The sequence below is a fragment of the Hyla sarda genome, chromosome 2 (assembly GCF_029499605.1).
Source record: "Hyla sarda isolate aHylSar1 chromosome 2, aHylSar1.hap1, whole genome shotgun sequence".
Classification (NCBI taxonomy): Eukaryota; Metazoa; Chordata; class Amphibia; order Anura; family Hylidae; genus Hyla; species Hyla sarda.
The window spans coordinates 299,552,263-299,570,193 of NC_079190.1; the positions used below are offsets into that span (position 1 = coordinate 299,552,263).

Below are 17,931 nucleotides of genomic sequence, written 5' to 3' on the forward strand. Positions count from 1 at the left end.
TTCAGCAGTTGTATAACTACAACTCCCAGCTTGCACAATCAGCTAAAGTGCATGCTGGGAGTTGTAGTGGTGCATCTGCTGGTTGCATAACTACAACTCCCAGCATGCCTGTTGGCTGTCGGTGACTGCTGAGAGTTGTAGTTTTGCAACAGCTGGAGGCACACTGGTTGTGAAACACTGAGTTAAGTAGCAAACCAGTGTGTCTCCAGCTGTTGCATAAATACAATCCCCAGCCAAAGTAGTATGCCTCCAGCTGTTGCATAACTACAAGTCCCAGCATGCCCTTCCGCTGTCCGTACATGCTGGGGGTTGTAGCTTTTGCAACAGCTGAAGGCACACTGGTTGCAAAACACTGAGTTTGCCAAACTCTGTGTTTCACAACCAGTGTGCCTCCAGCTGTTGCAAAACTACAACTCCCAGCATGCACTGATAGACCGTACATGCTGGGAGTTGTAGTTTTGCAACAGCTGGAGGTATTCCCTCCCCCCCCCCCCCCCCCAATGTGAACGTACAGGGTACACTCACATGAGCGGAGGTTTACAGTAAGTATCCGGCTGCAAGTTTGAGCTGCGGCAAATTTTCTGCCGCAGCTCAAACTGCCAGCTAGAAACTACTGTGAACCCCCGCCCGTGCGACTGTGCCCTAAAAACACTACACTACCACAAAATAAAATAAAAAGTAAAAAACAATACATATACACATACCCCTACACAGCCCCCCTCCCCTCCCCAATAAAAATGAAAAATGTCTGGTACGCCACTGTTTCCAAAACGGAGCCTCCAGCTGTTGCAAAACAACTACTCCCAGTATTGCCACATAGCCACTGACTGTCCAGGCATGCTGGGAGTTTTGCAACAGCTGAAGGCGCCCTGTTTGGGAATCACTGGCGTAGAATACCCCTATGTCCACCCGTATGCAAATCCCTAATTTAGGCCTCAAATGCGCATGGCGCTCTCACTTTGGAGCCCTGTCGTATTTCAAGGCAACAGTTTAGGGTCACATATGGGGTATCGCCGTACTCAGGAGAAATTGTGTTACAAATTTTGGGGGGGTATTTTCTGCTATTACCCTTTTTAAAATTGTAAAAAAAAATTTTTTACATATGCAAAAGTCGTGAATCACCTGTGGGGTATTAAGGTTCACTTTACCCCTTGTTACGTTCCCCAAGGGGTCTAGTTTCCAAAATGGTATGACATGTGTTTTTTTTTTGCTGTCCTGGCACCATAGGGGCTTCCTAAATGCGGCATGCCCCCAGAGCAAAATTTCCTTCAAAAAAGCCAAATGTGACTTCTTCTCTTCTGAGACCTGTAGTGCGCCAGCAGAGCACTTTTCACCCCCATATGGGGTGTTTTCTGAATCGGGAGAAATTGGGCTTCAAATTTTGGGGGGGGTATTTTCTGCTATTACCCTTTTTAAAAATTTACATTTTTGGGAAAACAAGCATTTTAGGTAAAAATATATATATATTTTTTTACATTTGCAAAAGTCATGAAACACCTGTGGGGTATTAAGGCTCACTTAATTCCTTGTTACGTTCCTCAAGGGGTCTAGTTTCCAAAATGGTATGCCATGTGTTTTTTTTTTTTTTTTTTTTGCTGTTTTGGCACCCTAGGGGCTTCCTAAAGGTGACATGCCCCCAGAAACCATTTCAGAAAAATGTTCTCTCCAAAATCCCCTTGTCGCACCTTCCCTTTTGAGCCCTCTACTGCGCCCGCCGAACACTTTACATAGACATATGAGGTATGTGCTTACTCAAGAGAAATTGGGTTACAAAAACAAGTAAAAATGTTCTCCTTTTACCCCTTGCAAAAATTCAAAAATTGGGTCTACAAGAACATGCGAGTGTAAAAAATGAAGATTTGGAATTTTCTCCTTCACTTTGCTGCTATTCCTGTGAAACACCTAAAGGGTTAAAACACTGACTGAATGTCATTTTGAATACTTTGGGGTGTATAGTTTTAATAATGGGGTCATTTATGGGGTATTTCTAATATGAAGACCCTTCAAATCCACTTCAAACCTGAACTGGTCCCTGAAAAATATCGAATTTGAAAATTTTGTGAAAAATTGGAAAATTGCTGCTGAACTTTGAAGCCCTCTGGTGTCTTCCAAAAGTAAAAACATGTCAACTTTATGATGCAAACATAAAGTAGACATATTGTATATGTGAACCAAAAAGACATTTTATTTGAATATCAATTTTCCTTACAAGCAGAGAGCTTCAAAATTAGAAAAATGCTAAATTTTCAATTTTTTCATAAAATTTGGGGATTTTTCACCAAGAAAGGATGCAAGTTACCACAAAATTTTACCACTATGTTAAAGTAGAATATGTCACGAAAAAACAGTCTCGGAATCAGAATGGTAACTAAAAGCATTCCAGAGTTATTAATGTTTAAAGTGACAGTGGTCAGATGTTCAAAAAATGCTCTGGTCCTTAAGGTGAAAAAGGGCTCGGTCCTTAAGGGGTTAAAAAAAAAATTTAACAACCATATTACAAAATGTCTTTAATTTTCATAATTAACAACACATACATTTTTTGGGGATCTGACAGTGCTTATTTAAGCTTACTGCCCCTGAAGTCCCTGAAATCATTTCTAAGTACACTCCAACTATTCCTAACTTTTCCCACTAATCTGTGCCATTTGCAAACGTTTATTTTATTCTCAAGAACAGGACCACATAGTAAAAAAAAGGTAAACAACATTGGAATCAGCGTCACCCACACTATTACTCTGCATCAGCAAGTTAGTGAAGGTAATGCTGGCGGCTGACTACCTTTACACACAAAAAAAAAATAAAAAAAATATATATATATGTACATATATATATATATATATATATATATATATATATATATATAGTAGTAGTAGTAAAAGAACAGCACAACCAATGAGAAGAAAATATCGTAGGGAGGTGCACGCAGCTCCTGGATCCTTGGTTAGGGGATCATCTTTCAAACAGTACAAAAAGTCTTGTCCACAGCACCAAAATTCATGAAAAAAAATAGGTGTTTATTCCATATAAGGTGTCAATACAGCAGCGACGTGTCAGTCAGCTCAACCTGACCTTCCTTGAGAAAGGTCAGGTTGAGCTGACTGAAACGTCGCTGCTGTATTGACACCTTATATGGAATAAACACCTATTTTTTTTCATTAATTTTTGTGCTGTGGACAAGACTTTTTGTAATATATATATATATATATGAAGCAAAATCATCGGTAGAAGGCATAGACTGAAGATAAGACTAGACAGGGGAGGGGGAGCAGGGGTGTAATGGTGTTAGAGCAGGCCCAAACCTCTCCCTGCTCTAACACCATTACACCCCTGCTCCCCCTCCCCTGTCTAGTCTTATCTTCAGTCTATGGCTCTATAGTAAAATTGTCTGTCCAGCGTAACCACCATTCTCACCTCTGCTCTCCAGCCCCCCCCCCCCCCCCTCCTCATCCTTATCTGTATCTATCATCCTATTCCTATACAATTTATGGCCCAACTTAATGTCCATTCTCCACTAATGTTGTTTTAACCCCTGCATATTTTGTGAGATAGAACCTGTGTTTTCTCCTTGTGAGCTCAGAAATGCTTATGACTTGATAAAGGGAGGAATCCCGAAAGCTTGTCTCTACATAATCTTGTTAGTCCAATAAAAAAGGTATTACAAGATACTGCAACTACCGATGATTTTGCTTTTTATATATATATATATATATATATATATAAAAAATAAGAATTACTTTGCATCCATCTATTCTCACCGTTGTATAAAAAAATGGAGCCCACTTATCTCATTGAAAATGTTACAATTTTATTAAAGGAAAAACGTTTTTAAAAACACTTTATATGCAGGGTATTAGAGGGTTAAAGGGGTACTCCGCCCACAGGCAGCTTATCGTCTAGCCAAAGGATAGGGGATATAATGTCTGATCATGGCGGTCCCATCTCCCTGCAGCACCTGTGCCGCACCTGGCATTCTGTAAACAGTATGCAGGCAGGAGATGTGGCGTCAATCCACGCCCCCTCGTGACGTCACACCACGCCCCTTTTATTCATGTCTATGGGAGGGGGCGTGTTTACTGAGGTTCACCTGCCCTATAACCCAATGTGTAGGATTTTGTTTTGGTGAACAGGCTGTCAGTTTTGCCTTTAATGTATTGTGTGCTGAACTGTCAACCAAAAATTTTAAAAAATTTAACTTCCACACATGTAGCAAATTATACCACCACATATTGATTGACTGGATAATACTACAGTACCGTTACTAAATAAAACATGCACATACACAGTCTAATATTACTCCTGTAAAGTGACCAAAAAGCGTTAGAGATCAGTTCTACACAGGCTCCGCAAGCCATATAAGTATTTTGTATAGTTAGATCTAGTGACTCGTAATCTTTTCTGATCCTTTTCTTCTCCATCCACCCCAGACCACCATGAAAAGTTATTCCAGCTACTTGTATGAGCCTTTTGCTGCTTCTTTCTTCAGTATCCTCTCCATCTACACTAAATTCCTATTGTGATGCGTTATTAGAGGGGCATTCACATATCCTCATTTTTATTTTTTTTTTGATACATAGCTACCCAGTCCCCCACACTTTATTTTTTTGCTCCCCCAGGAAAATCTATAAAAAATGTAGAATACCGGAATACCATTTTAGCAGTGTTATCATGGGTTTGCTTCTGCTTCCAGTTACTTTGCCCCAGATGATAAACATGCCTCACTCAATAATAGTGCCTCTGATTGTGTCACACACAGTAATAATGCTCCATTGTGGCATTTATTCAGTAATAGTGCCTCCACACAGTAACAGTGACCATTTTATATCCCCACTCGTTAATACAACTCCCAACACAGTTAATGTACCTCCTTATGCCCCATTCAGCATTTCTGCAAGTTTAAATATCAGACTCTAGCATAATAGGAAATAGCTGTTGCACTAACAGTGATCTACTTATCATTATAAACAATGGGGACAGCTGTAATGACCAGTGTAAAATAAAATATTTATTTTCTTAATTTAATTTCTGTAACTTTCTTTCTTTATAGTACACAATATCAAGGTTTTTGTAAACTCCTCTTTTAGCACCTCTTGAGTGTGTAACAAATGATAAAGGTTGAATACAAGGTTTAGTAATGTATACATTTATGATGACTGTTAATTATTCATGTTCTGTACCTGAACCAAGGCAATTAGATATTCTTATTTATTGCTGTCAGAGAAATTTATGTTAGTGTCACAAGCTCACAGCTAGTCTGCTGTAAATTTTTTAGTGCAGAAGCCTGTGCTTCTCTATTTGGAGGAAATATTAAGCAGCATCATCTTAACTAATTACCGTATGTCAATTATAAAGCAGTGACATTTGGTCGATTGTGTCCCAATCAGGGCCCTGGGCTGCAATTGTAAGGAATGTGGCTTTATCTGGATGTGCTGTATGTAGATAAATTCCTCAGACAGCAAAGAAACATTTCCTATGTACTATAGTACAAGCAAACACACAAGCACTCCAATGTGAAGGATCATAGCCCAAACTGAGCCCCAGGGAAAAAGGTGTAACTCGCCAGAGGGTATTGTACTATCCAAAACACAACGCTCAATGTGGGAGATTTATCAAAACCTATGGAGAGGAAAAGTTGACCAGTTGCCTATAGCAACCAATCAGACAGCTTCTTTCATTTCTAACAAGGCAATCTGATTGGTTTTATAGGCAATTGCTCCACTTTTGCACAGGTTTTGATAAATCTCCCCTATATGTTTCAAAATAATCACATCCACATCTTGTCACGATTGTGGTGGTAGTCACATCCACAACCGCTGCTGCTATTCCTGTACATGCTTCACCACAGGCAATTTAAATGTAAAAGAGGTTCACATAGAAGTGCAGAAGTTTTCAGGGTGAGAAAAAGAGCTGCCATGGACCTAATAAACGAGATGAAGAATGAAATTAATATTTATTTTAAACATGTCATGCATTTCTTGGTTGATCCAACCCCTTCTATAGACATGATTAATGGTAAATGGTAGGGGAGTGAACAAACAAATGAAAATGACATCACAATTCAATCAACAAATTAAAATCAAAATTTAAGCATTATTAACTCTGGGATGCTTTTCCTAATCATTCTTATTCCGAGATTGTTTTTTTGTGACATATTCTACTTTATGTTAATGATAAATTTTCGGCGATACCAAAATTCCTAAATTATATGAAAAGTTAGAAAATTTAGCATTTTTTAAACTTTGAAACTCTCTGCTTATAAGGAAAATGGGCATCCCAAATAAATGATATATTGATTCACATATACAGTATGTCTACTTTATGCTGGCATCATAAAGTTGACATGTTTTTACTTTTGGAAAACATCAGAGGGCTTCAAATTATTGCAGCAATTTTCCAATTTTTCACGGAAATTAAAAAATCTGAATTTTTCAGGGACCAGTTCAGTTTGAAGTGGATTTGAGGGGCTTTCATGTTAGAAATACCACATAAATGACCCAATTATAAAAACTAAATATTCAAAATGACATTCAGAAAGTTTGTTAACCCTTTAGGTGTTTCACAGAAATAGCAGCAAAGTGAAGGAGAAAATTAAAAATCTTCATTTTTATACACTCGCATGTTCTTGTAGAGCCATTTTTGGAATTTTTACAAGGGATAAAAGGAGAGATATCCCCCCCCCCCCCCCCAAATTTGTAACCCAATTTCTCTTGAGTAAGGAAATATCTCATATGTGGATGTAAAGTGTTCTGCGGGCGCAGTAGAGGGCTCAGAAGGGAAGGAGCGACAATGGGATTTAACCCCTTAACGACGCAGGACGTATATTTACGTCCTGCGCCAGCTCCCGCGATATGAAGCGGGATCGCGCCGCGATCCCGCATCATATCGCGTCGGTCCCGGCGCTAATCAACGGGACCCGCGGCTAATACCACACATCGCCGATCGCGGCGATGTGCGGTATTAACCCTTTAGAAGCGGCGGTCAAAGCTGACCGCCGCTTCTAAAGTGAAACTGAAAGTATCCCGGCTGCTCAGTCGGGCTGTTCGGGACCGCCGCGGTGAAATCGCGGCGTCCCGAACAGCTGATCGGACACCGGGAGGGCTCTTACCTGCCTCCTCGGTGTCCGATCGACGAATGACTGTGCCTGAGATCCAGGCAGGAGCAGTCAAGCGCCGATAATGCTGATCACAGGCGTGTTAATACACGCCTGTGATCAGGATGAGCGATCAGTGTGTGCAGTGTTATAGGTCCCTATGGGACCTATAACACTGCAAAAAAAAAGTAAAAAAAAAGTGTTAATAAAGGTCATTTAACCCCTTCCCTAATAAAAGTTTGAATCACCCCCCTTTTCCCATAAAAAAAATAAAACTGTGTAAAAAAAAAATAAATAAACATATGTGGTATCGCCGCGTGCGTAAATGTCCGAACTATAAAAATATATCATTAATTAAGCCGTACGGTCAATGGCGTACGCGCAAAAAAATTCCAATGTCCAAAAAAGCGTATTTTGGTCACTTTTTATAACATTAAAAAATGAATAAAAAGTGATCAAAAAGTCCGATCAAAACAAAAATCATACCGATAAAAACTTCAGATCACGGCGCAAAAAATGAGTCATACCGCCCCGTACGTGGAAAAATAAAAAAGTTATAGGGGTCAGAAGATGACATTTTTAAACGTATAAATTTTCCTGCATGTAGTTATGATTTTTTCCAGAAGTGCGACAAAATCAAACCTATATAAGTAGGGTATCATTTTAACCGTATGGACCTACAGAATAATGATAAGGTGTAATTTTTACCGAAATATGCACTGCGTAGAAACGGAAGCCCCCAAAAGTTACAAAATGACGTATTTTTTTCGATTTTGTCGCACAATGATTTTTTTTTTCCGTTTCGCCGTGCATTTTTGAGTAAAATGACTGTCACTGCAAAGTAGAATTGGCGACGCAAAAAATAAGCCATAATATGGATTTTTAGGTGGAAAATTGAAAGGGTCATGATTTTTAAAAGGTAAGGAGGAAAAAACGAAAGTGCAAAAACGGAAAAACCCTGAGTCCTTAAGGGGTTAAGAGAGTGAATTTTGCTAAAATGATTTTTGGGGGGCATGTCACATTTAGGAAGCCCCTATGATGCCACAACAGGAAAAAAAACACATGGCACACTATTTTGGAAACTACACCCCTCAAGGAATGTAACAAGGGGTACAGTGAGCCTTAACACCTCACAGGTGTTTGACGACTTTTCGTTAAAGTTGGATGTGTAAATGACATTTTTTTTTTCACTAAAATGCAGTTTTTTCCCCAAATTTTACATTTTTACAAGGGGTAATAGGAGAAAAAGACCCCCAAAATTTGTAACCCCGTTTCTTCTGAGTATGGAAATACCCCATGTGTGGACATCAAGTGTTCTGCTGGTTCACTGCAATGCTCAAAAGAGAAGGAGTCACATTTGGCTTTTGGAAAGCAAATTTTGCTGAAATGGTTTTATGGGGCATGTCGCATTTAGGAAGCCCCTATGGTGCCAGAACAGCAAAAAATAAAGCAAAAAAACACATGGCACACTATTTTGGAAACTACACCCCTCAAGGAATGTAACAAGGGGTACAGTGAGCCTTAAAGCGCAACTGTCATGAAATCTTGGTGCAATAACCTGCACACAGCCTTTGTATTGTGTGCAGGTGGTGTGTATAGCAATGTTTTTACCTGATATTTGCAGGCTTTCATGACGCCAAAAAATGCTTTTAATCAAAGGCACTGATGGTTGGATAGGCATGGCGCGAGGTACGCGATGCCCCGCTGACGCCACAACGACCCTCACGCCCACCCCCATGCCTACCCAGTATGTCAGCACTGGGACCGGTGTGTGATGGACACACAGGTCCCAGCGCATGCACCCTTCAGCTAATATAACGTGCGCGCCGCTGTGTGTCATCCAGCAATCGCTCCCCCAGTGACCGCTCGCTCCCGCCACCGTCTTCCTCCTTAGTGAGCAGTGCTAGGTGCTGAGAGCGCGCTTCCTCTCTGCACTTACTATTGAGAACTAACCTGATTGCGCGCTGCTCTGCGCAGGCACACTGAGGAAGAAGATGGCGGCGGAAGCGATCACTTGCTGGATGACACACAGTGGCACGCACGTTAGATTAGCTGAAGGGCACATGCGCAGGGACCTGTGTGTCAATCACACCGGTCCCAGCACTGAACTATCGGATAGATGTGTGGGTGGGCATGGCGGCGGCAGGGCATCGCGTACCTCACGCCACACCTATCCGACCATCAGTGACTTTGATTAAAAGCATTTTTTGGCATCATGAAAGCCTGCAAATATTAGGTAAAAACATTGCTATACACACCACTTGCACACAGTACAAAGGCTGTGTGCAGGTTATTCCACCAAGATTTCATGACAGTTGCACTTTAACACCCCAAAATTTGTAACCTCATTTCTTATGAGTATGGAAATACCCCATGTGTGGACATCAAGTGCTCTTCTGTTGCACTACAATGCTCAGAAGAGAAGGAGCGCCATTGTGCTTTTGGAGAGAGAATTTGTTTGGAATGCAAGTCGGGGGCCCTGTGCATTTACAAAGCCCCCCGTGGTGCCAGAACAGTGGACCCCTCCACATGTGACCCCATTTTGGAAACTGCACCCCTCACAGAATTTAATAAGGGGGGCAGTGAGCATTTACACCCCACTGGCGTTTGACAGATCTTTAGAACAGTGGTCTGTGCAAATGAAAAATTTTATTTTTCATTTGCACGGACACCTGTGGGGCGTAAATGCTCACTGTACCCCTTATTACATTACTTGAGGGGTCTAGTTTCCAAAATGGGGTCACATGTGGGAGGACCCATTGTTCTGGTACCATGGGGGCTTTGTAAACACACGTGGCCTTCAATTCCGGACATATTTTCTCTCCAAAAGCCCAATGGCACTTCTTTTCTTCTGAGCATATTAGTGCTCCCGCAGAGCACTTTACATAAACATATGGGGTATGTTCTTACTCAGAAGGAATGGGGTTACACATTTTGGGGGAATTTTTCCTATTTTCCCTTGTGAAAATAAAAAAATTTTGGTAACACCAGCATTTTAGTGAAATTTTTTTTTAATTTTCCCAACCAACTTTAAAGAAAATTTGTCAAACACCTGTGGGGTGTTAAGGCTCACTATTCACCTTGTTCCGTTTCGTGAGGGGTGCAGCTTCCAAAATGGGGTCACACGTGGGTATTTTTTTTTTTTTGTGTTTATGTCATAACCGCTGTAAAATCAGGCACCCTGTGCAAATCACCAATTTAGACCTCAAATGTACATAGTGCGCTCTCACTCCTGAGCCATGTTGTACGTCCACATATGGGGTATTTCCGCACTCAGGAGAAATTGCGTTACAAATTTTGGGGGTCTTTTTTTCCTTTGTTAAAATGAAAAGTATGGGGCAACACCAGCATGCTAGTGTAAACATTTTTCTTTTTAAACTAACAGGCTGGTGTAGACCCCAACTTTTCCTTTTCATATGGGGTAAAAGGAGAAAAAGTCCCCCAAAATTTGTAACACAATTTCTCCTGAGTACGGAAAAACCCCATATGTGGCCCTAAACTGTTTGCTCGAAATATGATAGGGTTCTGGAGTGAGTGAGCGCCATGCGCAATTGAGGTCTAAATTAGGGATTTGCATAGGGGTGGACTCGGAAGCAAGTGTTACAATTGCCTCCCCTACCAAAAATATTCTACGCCAGTGATTTCCAAACAGGGTGAATAAAGCTGTTGCTAAACTCCCAGCATGCCTGCACAATCAGTGGCTGCCCGTAAATGCTGGGAGTTGTTGTTTTGCAACAGCAGGAGGCTCCGTTTTGGAAACAGTACTGTACGATACCTTTTTCATTTTTATTGGGGGGGGGGGGGGACAGTGTACATGTATGTATGTGTAGTGTTTTACCCTTTATTTTGTGTAGTGTAGTGTTTTTAGGGCACATTCACACTGCGGGAGTTTACAGTGAGTTTGAGCTGCAGCCGAAATTTTGACACAGCTCAGACTTGAAGCAGGAAACTCACTGTAAACCCCCGCCCATGTGATTGTACTCTGGGCAAACCTCCAGCTGTTGCAAATCTACATCTCCCAGCATGAACTGACAGACTGAGCATGCTGGGAGTTGTACTCTTGCAACAGCTGGAGGCACACTGGTTGGAAAACCTTTAGTTAGGTTCTGTTACCTCCCGCTGTTGCAAAACTACAATTCCCCGCATGTACTGATCGCCAAAGGGCATCCTGGGAGTTGTAGTTATGCAACAGCTGGAGGCACACAACTACAACTCCTAGCATGCTGAGACAGACGCTTGCTGTTGGTGCATGCGGGGAGTTGAAGTTTTGCAAGATCTGAAGAGCCACAGTTTAGAGACCACTGCACAGTGATCTCCAAACTGTAGTTCTCCAGCTGTTGCAAAACTGCAAATCCCAGCATTCCCAAACAGCTGTCTGGGCATGCTGGGAGTTGTAGTTTTGCAAACTCTGCAGGGCTACAGTTTAGAGACCACTGCATAGTGGTCTCCAAACTGGCCCTCCAGATGTTGCTAGGCAACCAACTACTCACCTCCTGGCTCCTGCAGCAGGATCACCGCCAACAGCAGCAGCAGGATGGCCCATCGCCGCCCGGTAAGCCACCTCCACCGCCGATGCCGCTCACTTCAAAGTTCCGTCGCTCTGCCCGGACTACCGTGGGTGGGCAGAGCTGGGGAACCGAACTTTAACCTCCCCCGCCCTCGATCTGCTATTGGTCGGTCGCTTCTGACCGACCAATAGCAGGGATAGGAGTGGTGGCACCCCTGCCACCTCACTCCTATCACTTCAGGGGGATCGGGGCTGTCTTGGTCAGCCCCGATCACGCTTATTTTCCAGGTCACCGGAGACCCGTATGACCCAGAATCGCCGCGGATAGCAGGTCTGAATTGACTGGCGATTTGTGGCGATCGCTGCAGGACCCCCCTAGGCGTTGGCACGGGATGCCTGCTGAATGATTTCAGCAGGTATCCCCGTCCGGTCCCTGCCCGGCGAGCGGCGGGGACCGGAACTCCCACAGGCGTACAAGTACGCCCTGGGTCCTTAAGTTCAGTGTCTTAGATGGGTTAAAACATCTTTTTATAGGGACTTCATAAGGTTTCTAATGTCTTTTTCCTTACTTTATTTTATTCCCTCAGGCCAAAGAGTGTTTAATTTAAAGATTCAAAAGGATTCCCAGTTAATACGTCTCTGAAATCATTTAGGGCAATGTTCCGAGATACTAAAACAATGTGTTGAGACACACTGGCTCTGATTTATCAAAATGTGTGAGAGAAAAACTGGAGATATCGCAGGCATAAAAACACTGTTGCTTGGAGGAAGCAGGACTTCTCCAGCTAGACTGTATTTTTCAGTGTGCATATATTTCATTTTAACTGCTGAAGCCATTTTAATAATATATGTATATTACATTTGACGACTTCTTCCGCAGAGTAAAAACCTGGACTGGTTCCCCAGGATGAGAGCAATGTCTCTAGTCAGCAATGAAGGGGAGGGAGAGCAGAATGAGATACGTAGCCTCCAGGACAAACTCAACTCAACCATGCGGCTGGTTACTCATCTAACATCGCAGCTCAATGAACTCAAGGAACAGGTATGGAATTCACCTTCATCAATTTCAACTTCATCAGAGGGTAATGAGAAATCATACAGTCTTTGACTCGTTAGTGGTGGGAATGGATGGTCATGTCAAAGAGGCACTGGGGTTTCCTACAGCCTTTGGCTGCTTGGTATAAGACTGGATGTTGATGACATAAAGTAGCACCGCACAGTCATGTAAGGGATATAGAATCATAATTGCTTTTTATTTAAAAGTTTATATATTTTTCCATTTAAATGCCCACTAGCTGGCTGCATCTATATCTATACATTCATTATATCTATACATTCATTATATATGCATAATTTATATAACCATAAATTATATGGAGAAATGTTCTGAACGGAGAAGGCGCCTAAGGTGCCCATAGCTTGATATTACAGAGTAATTCTAAGGTCCCTCTGTATAACATCATATTATGGAGATATACATCTGAATTACACCAACCGCTGAGACATGTCACATGATGGTTTGTAACTCTTCAGATTTTCTGCCCTTTTTTTTACCAGGTGCAGCTGTTTGCATACTTCTACTTTACTCCTAGTTTTTTGTACCAACACATTCATCCACCAATCTGTTATGGCAGGGGCATGTTTGAGTGGCTTTTGCTTGTACATATTATGATGGTTGATGACTATTCCTAAAAGATAATGAATCCCTTACCCCCTCAATATTAAAATAATAAAATTTTACTGCTTCACTCTTGGATGACAAGGTTTTTACTCTTCTGGAGTTCCTTCAAACATGAACACTCTGCAAGTAATTTATCATTCGCTTAACTATCCTTAGAAATTAATATATGCCCGACTTCAGAGTGTAAGTACTGAGGCAGAAACCAATTTAGAGACATATTTGATTCTCTTGTACATTTTTTCATTTAGATGACCGAGCAACGGAAGCGCCGACAGAGAATGGGATTTGTAGATGTACAGGCAAATGCGGCACACTCTATGGCAAGCAATCAACTAATAGTCAGCCAGTGACAGAGTGGAACCATACTGAAGATGAGCTGTGCACCATAAAATGTTGAAGACCATAGCTGAACACTGTGCTAATAATGTTAATGATAAGCCTAATAATAATAATGCTGCTCTTTATATAAAAGAAATGATGTTTTGGGGGATGATAATAGCAATGAGGAAGGTTGTTTCCTGGAGCTAAAAGGGATCCAGGAGGACATCCTGTGGTGGTGTGCAATATCTGTGCAAGTCTATATGCACAAGCATTTTATGAACAACGCTAGAAATATTAAAAGCACAAAAGGGGAAACAGCCTTTTGCACAAAGTTTAAGAATATGTATCAATCCTGTTAAATAATTCTTCATATTGTAAATAAGATTAATATAACACAAGCATCCACCACAACATTGACCATCACCTACCTAGTACTTAAAGGGCTATTGGGAATATGTCAGGCAATTGCTAAGATTGATACAATTATTGACTCATTTTGCATAGTCTGTCTTAGATGTTAAGGCAGATAGAACCATTACCTGTTCCCCAGACTAGAATTGAAGCTGAATATTGAATGAGGTCAGATTGATGGTAATAGAAAAATTGTGAAATAGTACCGACTGGGTGCAGCACATAGATATAAATTTCAGTGCAGTTGAAAAATCTTTACTATTTCAATGAAGAAAAGGATTTTTCTAAATAGGCCTGTGAAGATATAGATTGTATCTACACTGGTTTGGATGGTTTCATTGCAATCAAGAGAAACATTGATATGTTTACAAACATTACATGTACATATTCCTAGGTCTCATTTCATAGACGTGCCCTGTTGCATTGGGAAAGGGCCTCTTAATGTTCTGATTGAGAAAACTACTGTTTACAGAATGATAGGATAGGGCAGTCGGTTAGTTAGCAATTCCGTGTTTTGGAGAAGGAACAGTATAGAAATATTTTCTCTTTACCTCCTACTTAATAAAATACTTAAATGTGTGTAATCATGTGTCTGAATTGTTTTCTTCTCATATAGTAATGGTTGTTCATTTTTCTTCTGCTTGTGGGAGTTTTCTGAACTAATTCTTGTGGCTTGTACAGTGTGCGATAAAACCTCTTTACTTATTTTCTGTTAAAATGTGATACTAGAAAGTGGCATCTCCATCACCACTCAACTGCCTGAAGCTCCTGTATGAAACCTCTCCAGTTTCCCAAAAAAAAAAATTCATATGGTAAAGCCATAAATAAAGCCATAGGAAGGTCCGCTCGCATAGATCCCCAACATGGCTGTAGACTCCAGGTAGTTAGAAACAAATATAGATGCCAGCCAGTGGTAAAGCCATCGTTATTAGGAACAGATTAAAAGTCATAAACATATGGCAAAGCCAGCATAAAAATGTGCATCAGAGCAGTAAAATGTGTATGGCTTTTAATCTGTTCCTAATAAAGATGGCTTTACAATTTTTGCTGATATTTTTTTTTAGAAAAAGGAGCGCTTTAAATGACCTTCCAAGGGCTAGTGAATGGGCTCGTAATTCATTATTCATACCATTTAGCGATGATGTGTACATTTAACACATTTACCAGCACTCCTTATGTATGGTGTCTATGGGAAGACATTCAGTCCGTTCCGCATTTTGTGGCTTTTTTTTGCTTTACACTATCTTGTAAGACCCATGACATCCCACATCAGTACCTGAGGTTCTTTTTGCGGGTCTGCTATTTTTGGCACATTTTCTCTTTATGAGTATAAAAGTAGGCACATTGCCACTAGTATACTGCCATGACTATAAGCTACATGCAGCATTAAATGTGTTGGATTTTCACTTTTTGACTTCAACTATGTGTTTCTTTTGTCCATGATTTTACATTTTAATGCATATCTATGAAATCATTATGTTTTAATGACCACAAATATTTTTCTTTGCTGGATAAGCCGGAGGCATCTACCTTCCTCTTGTTATATCTTTAATCCGCTTTTGCAATGTTTATTTGATAGGTAAAAAGATTTTCTAATTGGATAATCTATGTCCATATTCTTGGTTAAGTCATATGGAAATCATAGAGTCGTGTCCACTGATTAGAAAACCCTCCTATAAGCCATTATTACATGGTTGACTATTCATTTGAATGATTGCTGTTTACTGTTACATCTACTAGTTTCCTGTACAGACTTCCAAATAACTTAATTTTATTTCCAGTTTTCCAGTTGGAATAATATGTGCTCTCTGATTGTTACACAAGTTGATTTGTATCTGCTGAAGGAACGAGATCGACAAATGCACATGCAATGATTTTTGGTATGTGTACGACAGTATATGTGTATGTAGACAAAGTTATTCTTACTCACTTCAGACTGTTCCAGCAACTGTTAAGTGTCTGAAACTCTGTCTGACAACTGCATTTAGTTGTGAGTGAACCAAATGCTTCTGTATTTGCTGCTCCAGCTTCTATCTCTTGTTTCAGCCCTACTAGATCAGGCCATGGCTCTTCTGCCTGGGTTGCACAGAGGCAAGGCATCCAATATTTGAAAGAGTTCTGGCATGACAGCTGACTTAAAGGAGCATCTAGTTGCCATAATTTAACTACTATTTGAGGTTTTATACCTTTTTCTAATTCTTGTTTTTAATGCTGGCCCAGGCTATGTTCTTCCCTGCTGCCATGTTCATGCTGTTACTGCTGTTTCTTGATCTGCCCATACATGTGCACGCTTTCTCCTTTGCTCTTAAGTCCTTCACCTGCCAATTAGAGGGTTGTAGTCAATGGAGTATATCCAGAGCAAGGTTTTGTTACCAGTGGGGTACCTCAGGGATCTGTACTGGGACCCTTTTTGTTTAATATCTTTAATAGTGATATTGCAGAAGGTCTTGATGGTAAGGTGTGTCTTTTTACTGTGATGACACAAAGATTTGTAACAGGGTTGAAGGATATGTCAAAAGGAAAAAGATTTACGTAAACTAGTGGTATGGTCAGAGTTTTTGCAACTGAAATTTGCAAGTAAATAAGTGCAAGATAATGCACCCTGGGCGTAAAAACCCTCAGGCAGAATATAGAATATTTGATACAGTCCTGACCTCTGAGGAAAGAGATTTAGGGGTCATTATTTCAGAAGACTTGAAGGTAGATGGGCAATGTGAGTCAGAAATGCTAGCAGAATGCTTGGATGTATAGGGAGAGGCATAAGCAGTAGAAAGAGAGAAGTGCTCATGCCGCTGTACAGAACACTGGTGAGACCTCACTTGGAGTATTGTGCGCAGTACTGGAGGCCATATCTCCAGAAGGATATAGATACTTTTGAAGAGAGTTCAGAGAAGAGCTACTAAACTAGTACATGGATTGCAGCATAGAACTTACCAGGAAAGGTTAGAGGACCTTGGAAGAAAGATGAGACAGAGGGCATATGATAGAAACTTTTAAATACATAAGGATAATCAACACAGTAAAGGAGGAGTTGTAAACTACCACAACAGGACATAGTTTTAAATAAGAGGGGCAAAGGTTTAAAAGTAATATCACAAAGTATTACTTTACTGAGAGAGTAGTGGATGCATGGAATAGCCTTCCTGCAGAAGTGGTAGCTGCAAATACAGTGAAGGAGTTTAAATGGGTACTCTGCTGCCCCAGCATTGGGTACATTTTGTGGAAGGCGGGGTTGTGATGTCACTGCCACACCCCTCATGATGTAACACCACGCCTCCTTAATGAAAGTCTATGGGAGAGGGCGTGGCTTGGCAGGGACATCATGACCTTGCCGCCATTGCACGGGAGTCCCGTCGCTGGGATGGGGATAAGATGTCTAGGGGTGGAGTACCCCTTTAAGCATGCATGGGATAGGCATGAGGCTATCTTTCATATAATATCCTACAAACAATACCAGAGCCAGAAGGTACTTATGAACAATCCCAAGGGTGATGCAGGAGTTATATACAAGGATAATATCAGGGTCAATTGGGATTTAGCATCAGCAACACACCTGAATGATCAGTTTAATAGGCCGAGACCTGCACAGGTAATAAACTGGGGTCAACAAACAGTTAAAGGGGTACTCCGGCACCAAGACATCTTATCCCCTATCCAAAGGATAGGGGATAAGATGCCTGATCACGGGGGTCCCGCCGCTGGGGACCCCCGTGATCTTGCACGCAGCACCCTGTTATAATTAGTTTCCGGAGCATGTCCGCTCCGGTTCTGATTACTGGTGATCACGGGGGCCAGAGCATTGTGATGTCATGGCCCCGCCCTGTGTGACGTCATGCTCCGCCTCCTCAATGCAAGCCTATGGGAGGGGGCGTGACAGCTTTACGGTACGGTCTGGCCACACAGCATAGAAAAGTCACTGGTGGC

The 17,931-nt window shown here is 41.3% G+C and overlaps 1 protein-coding gene across 2 annotated transcripts in view; it reads left to right on the forward strand.

The window, feature by feature from the left end:
- The window catches only part of ITPR3 (inositol 1,4,5-trisphosphate receptor type 3), a 275,928-nt gene extending 261,337 nt beyond the window's left edge, over nt 1–14,591 (forward strand). For both annotated transcript variants that reach the window (XM_056557562.1, XM_056557561.1), the window contains exons 57-58: nt 12,475–12,636; nt 13,524–14,591. In XM_056557562.1, coding sequence (XP_056413537.1) covers nt 12,475–12,636; nt 13,524–13,625 — 264 coding nt within the window. In that variant the 3' untranslated portion in view covers nt 13,626–14,591. The remainder of the gene's footprint in view (nt 1–12,474; nt 12,637–13,523) is intronic.
- Nucleotides 14,592–17,931: the final 3,340 nt, after the last annotated feature.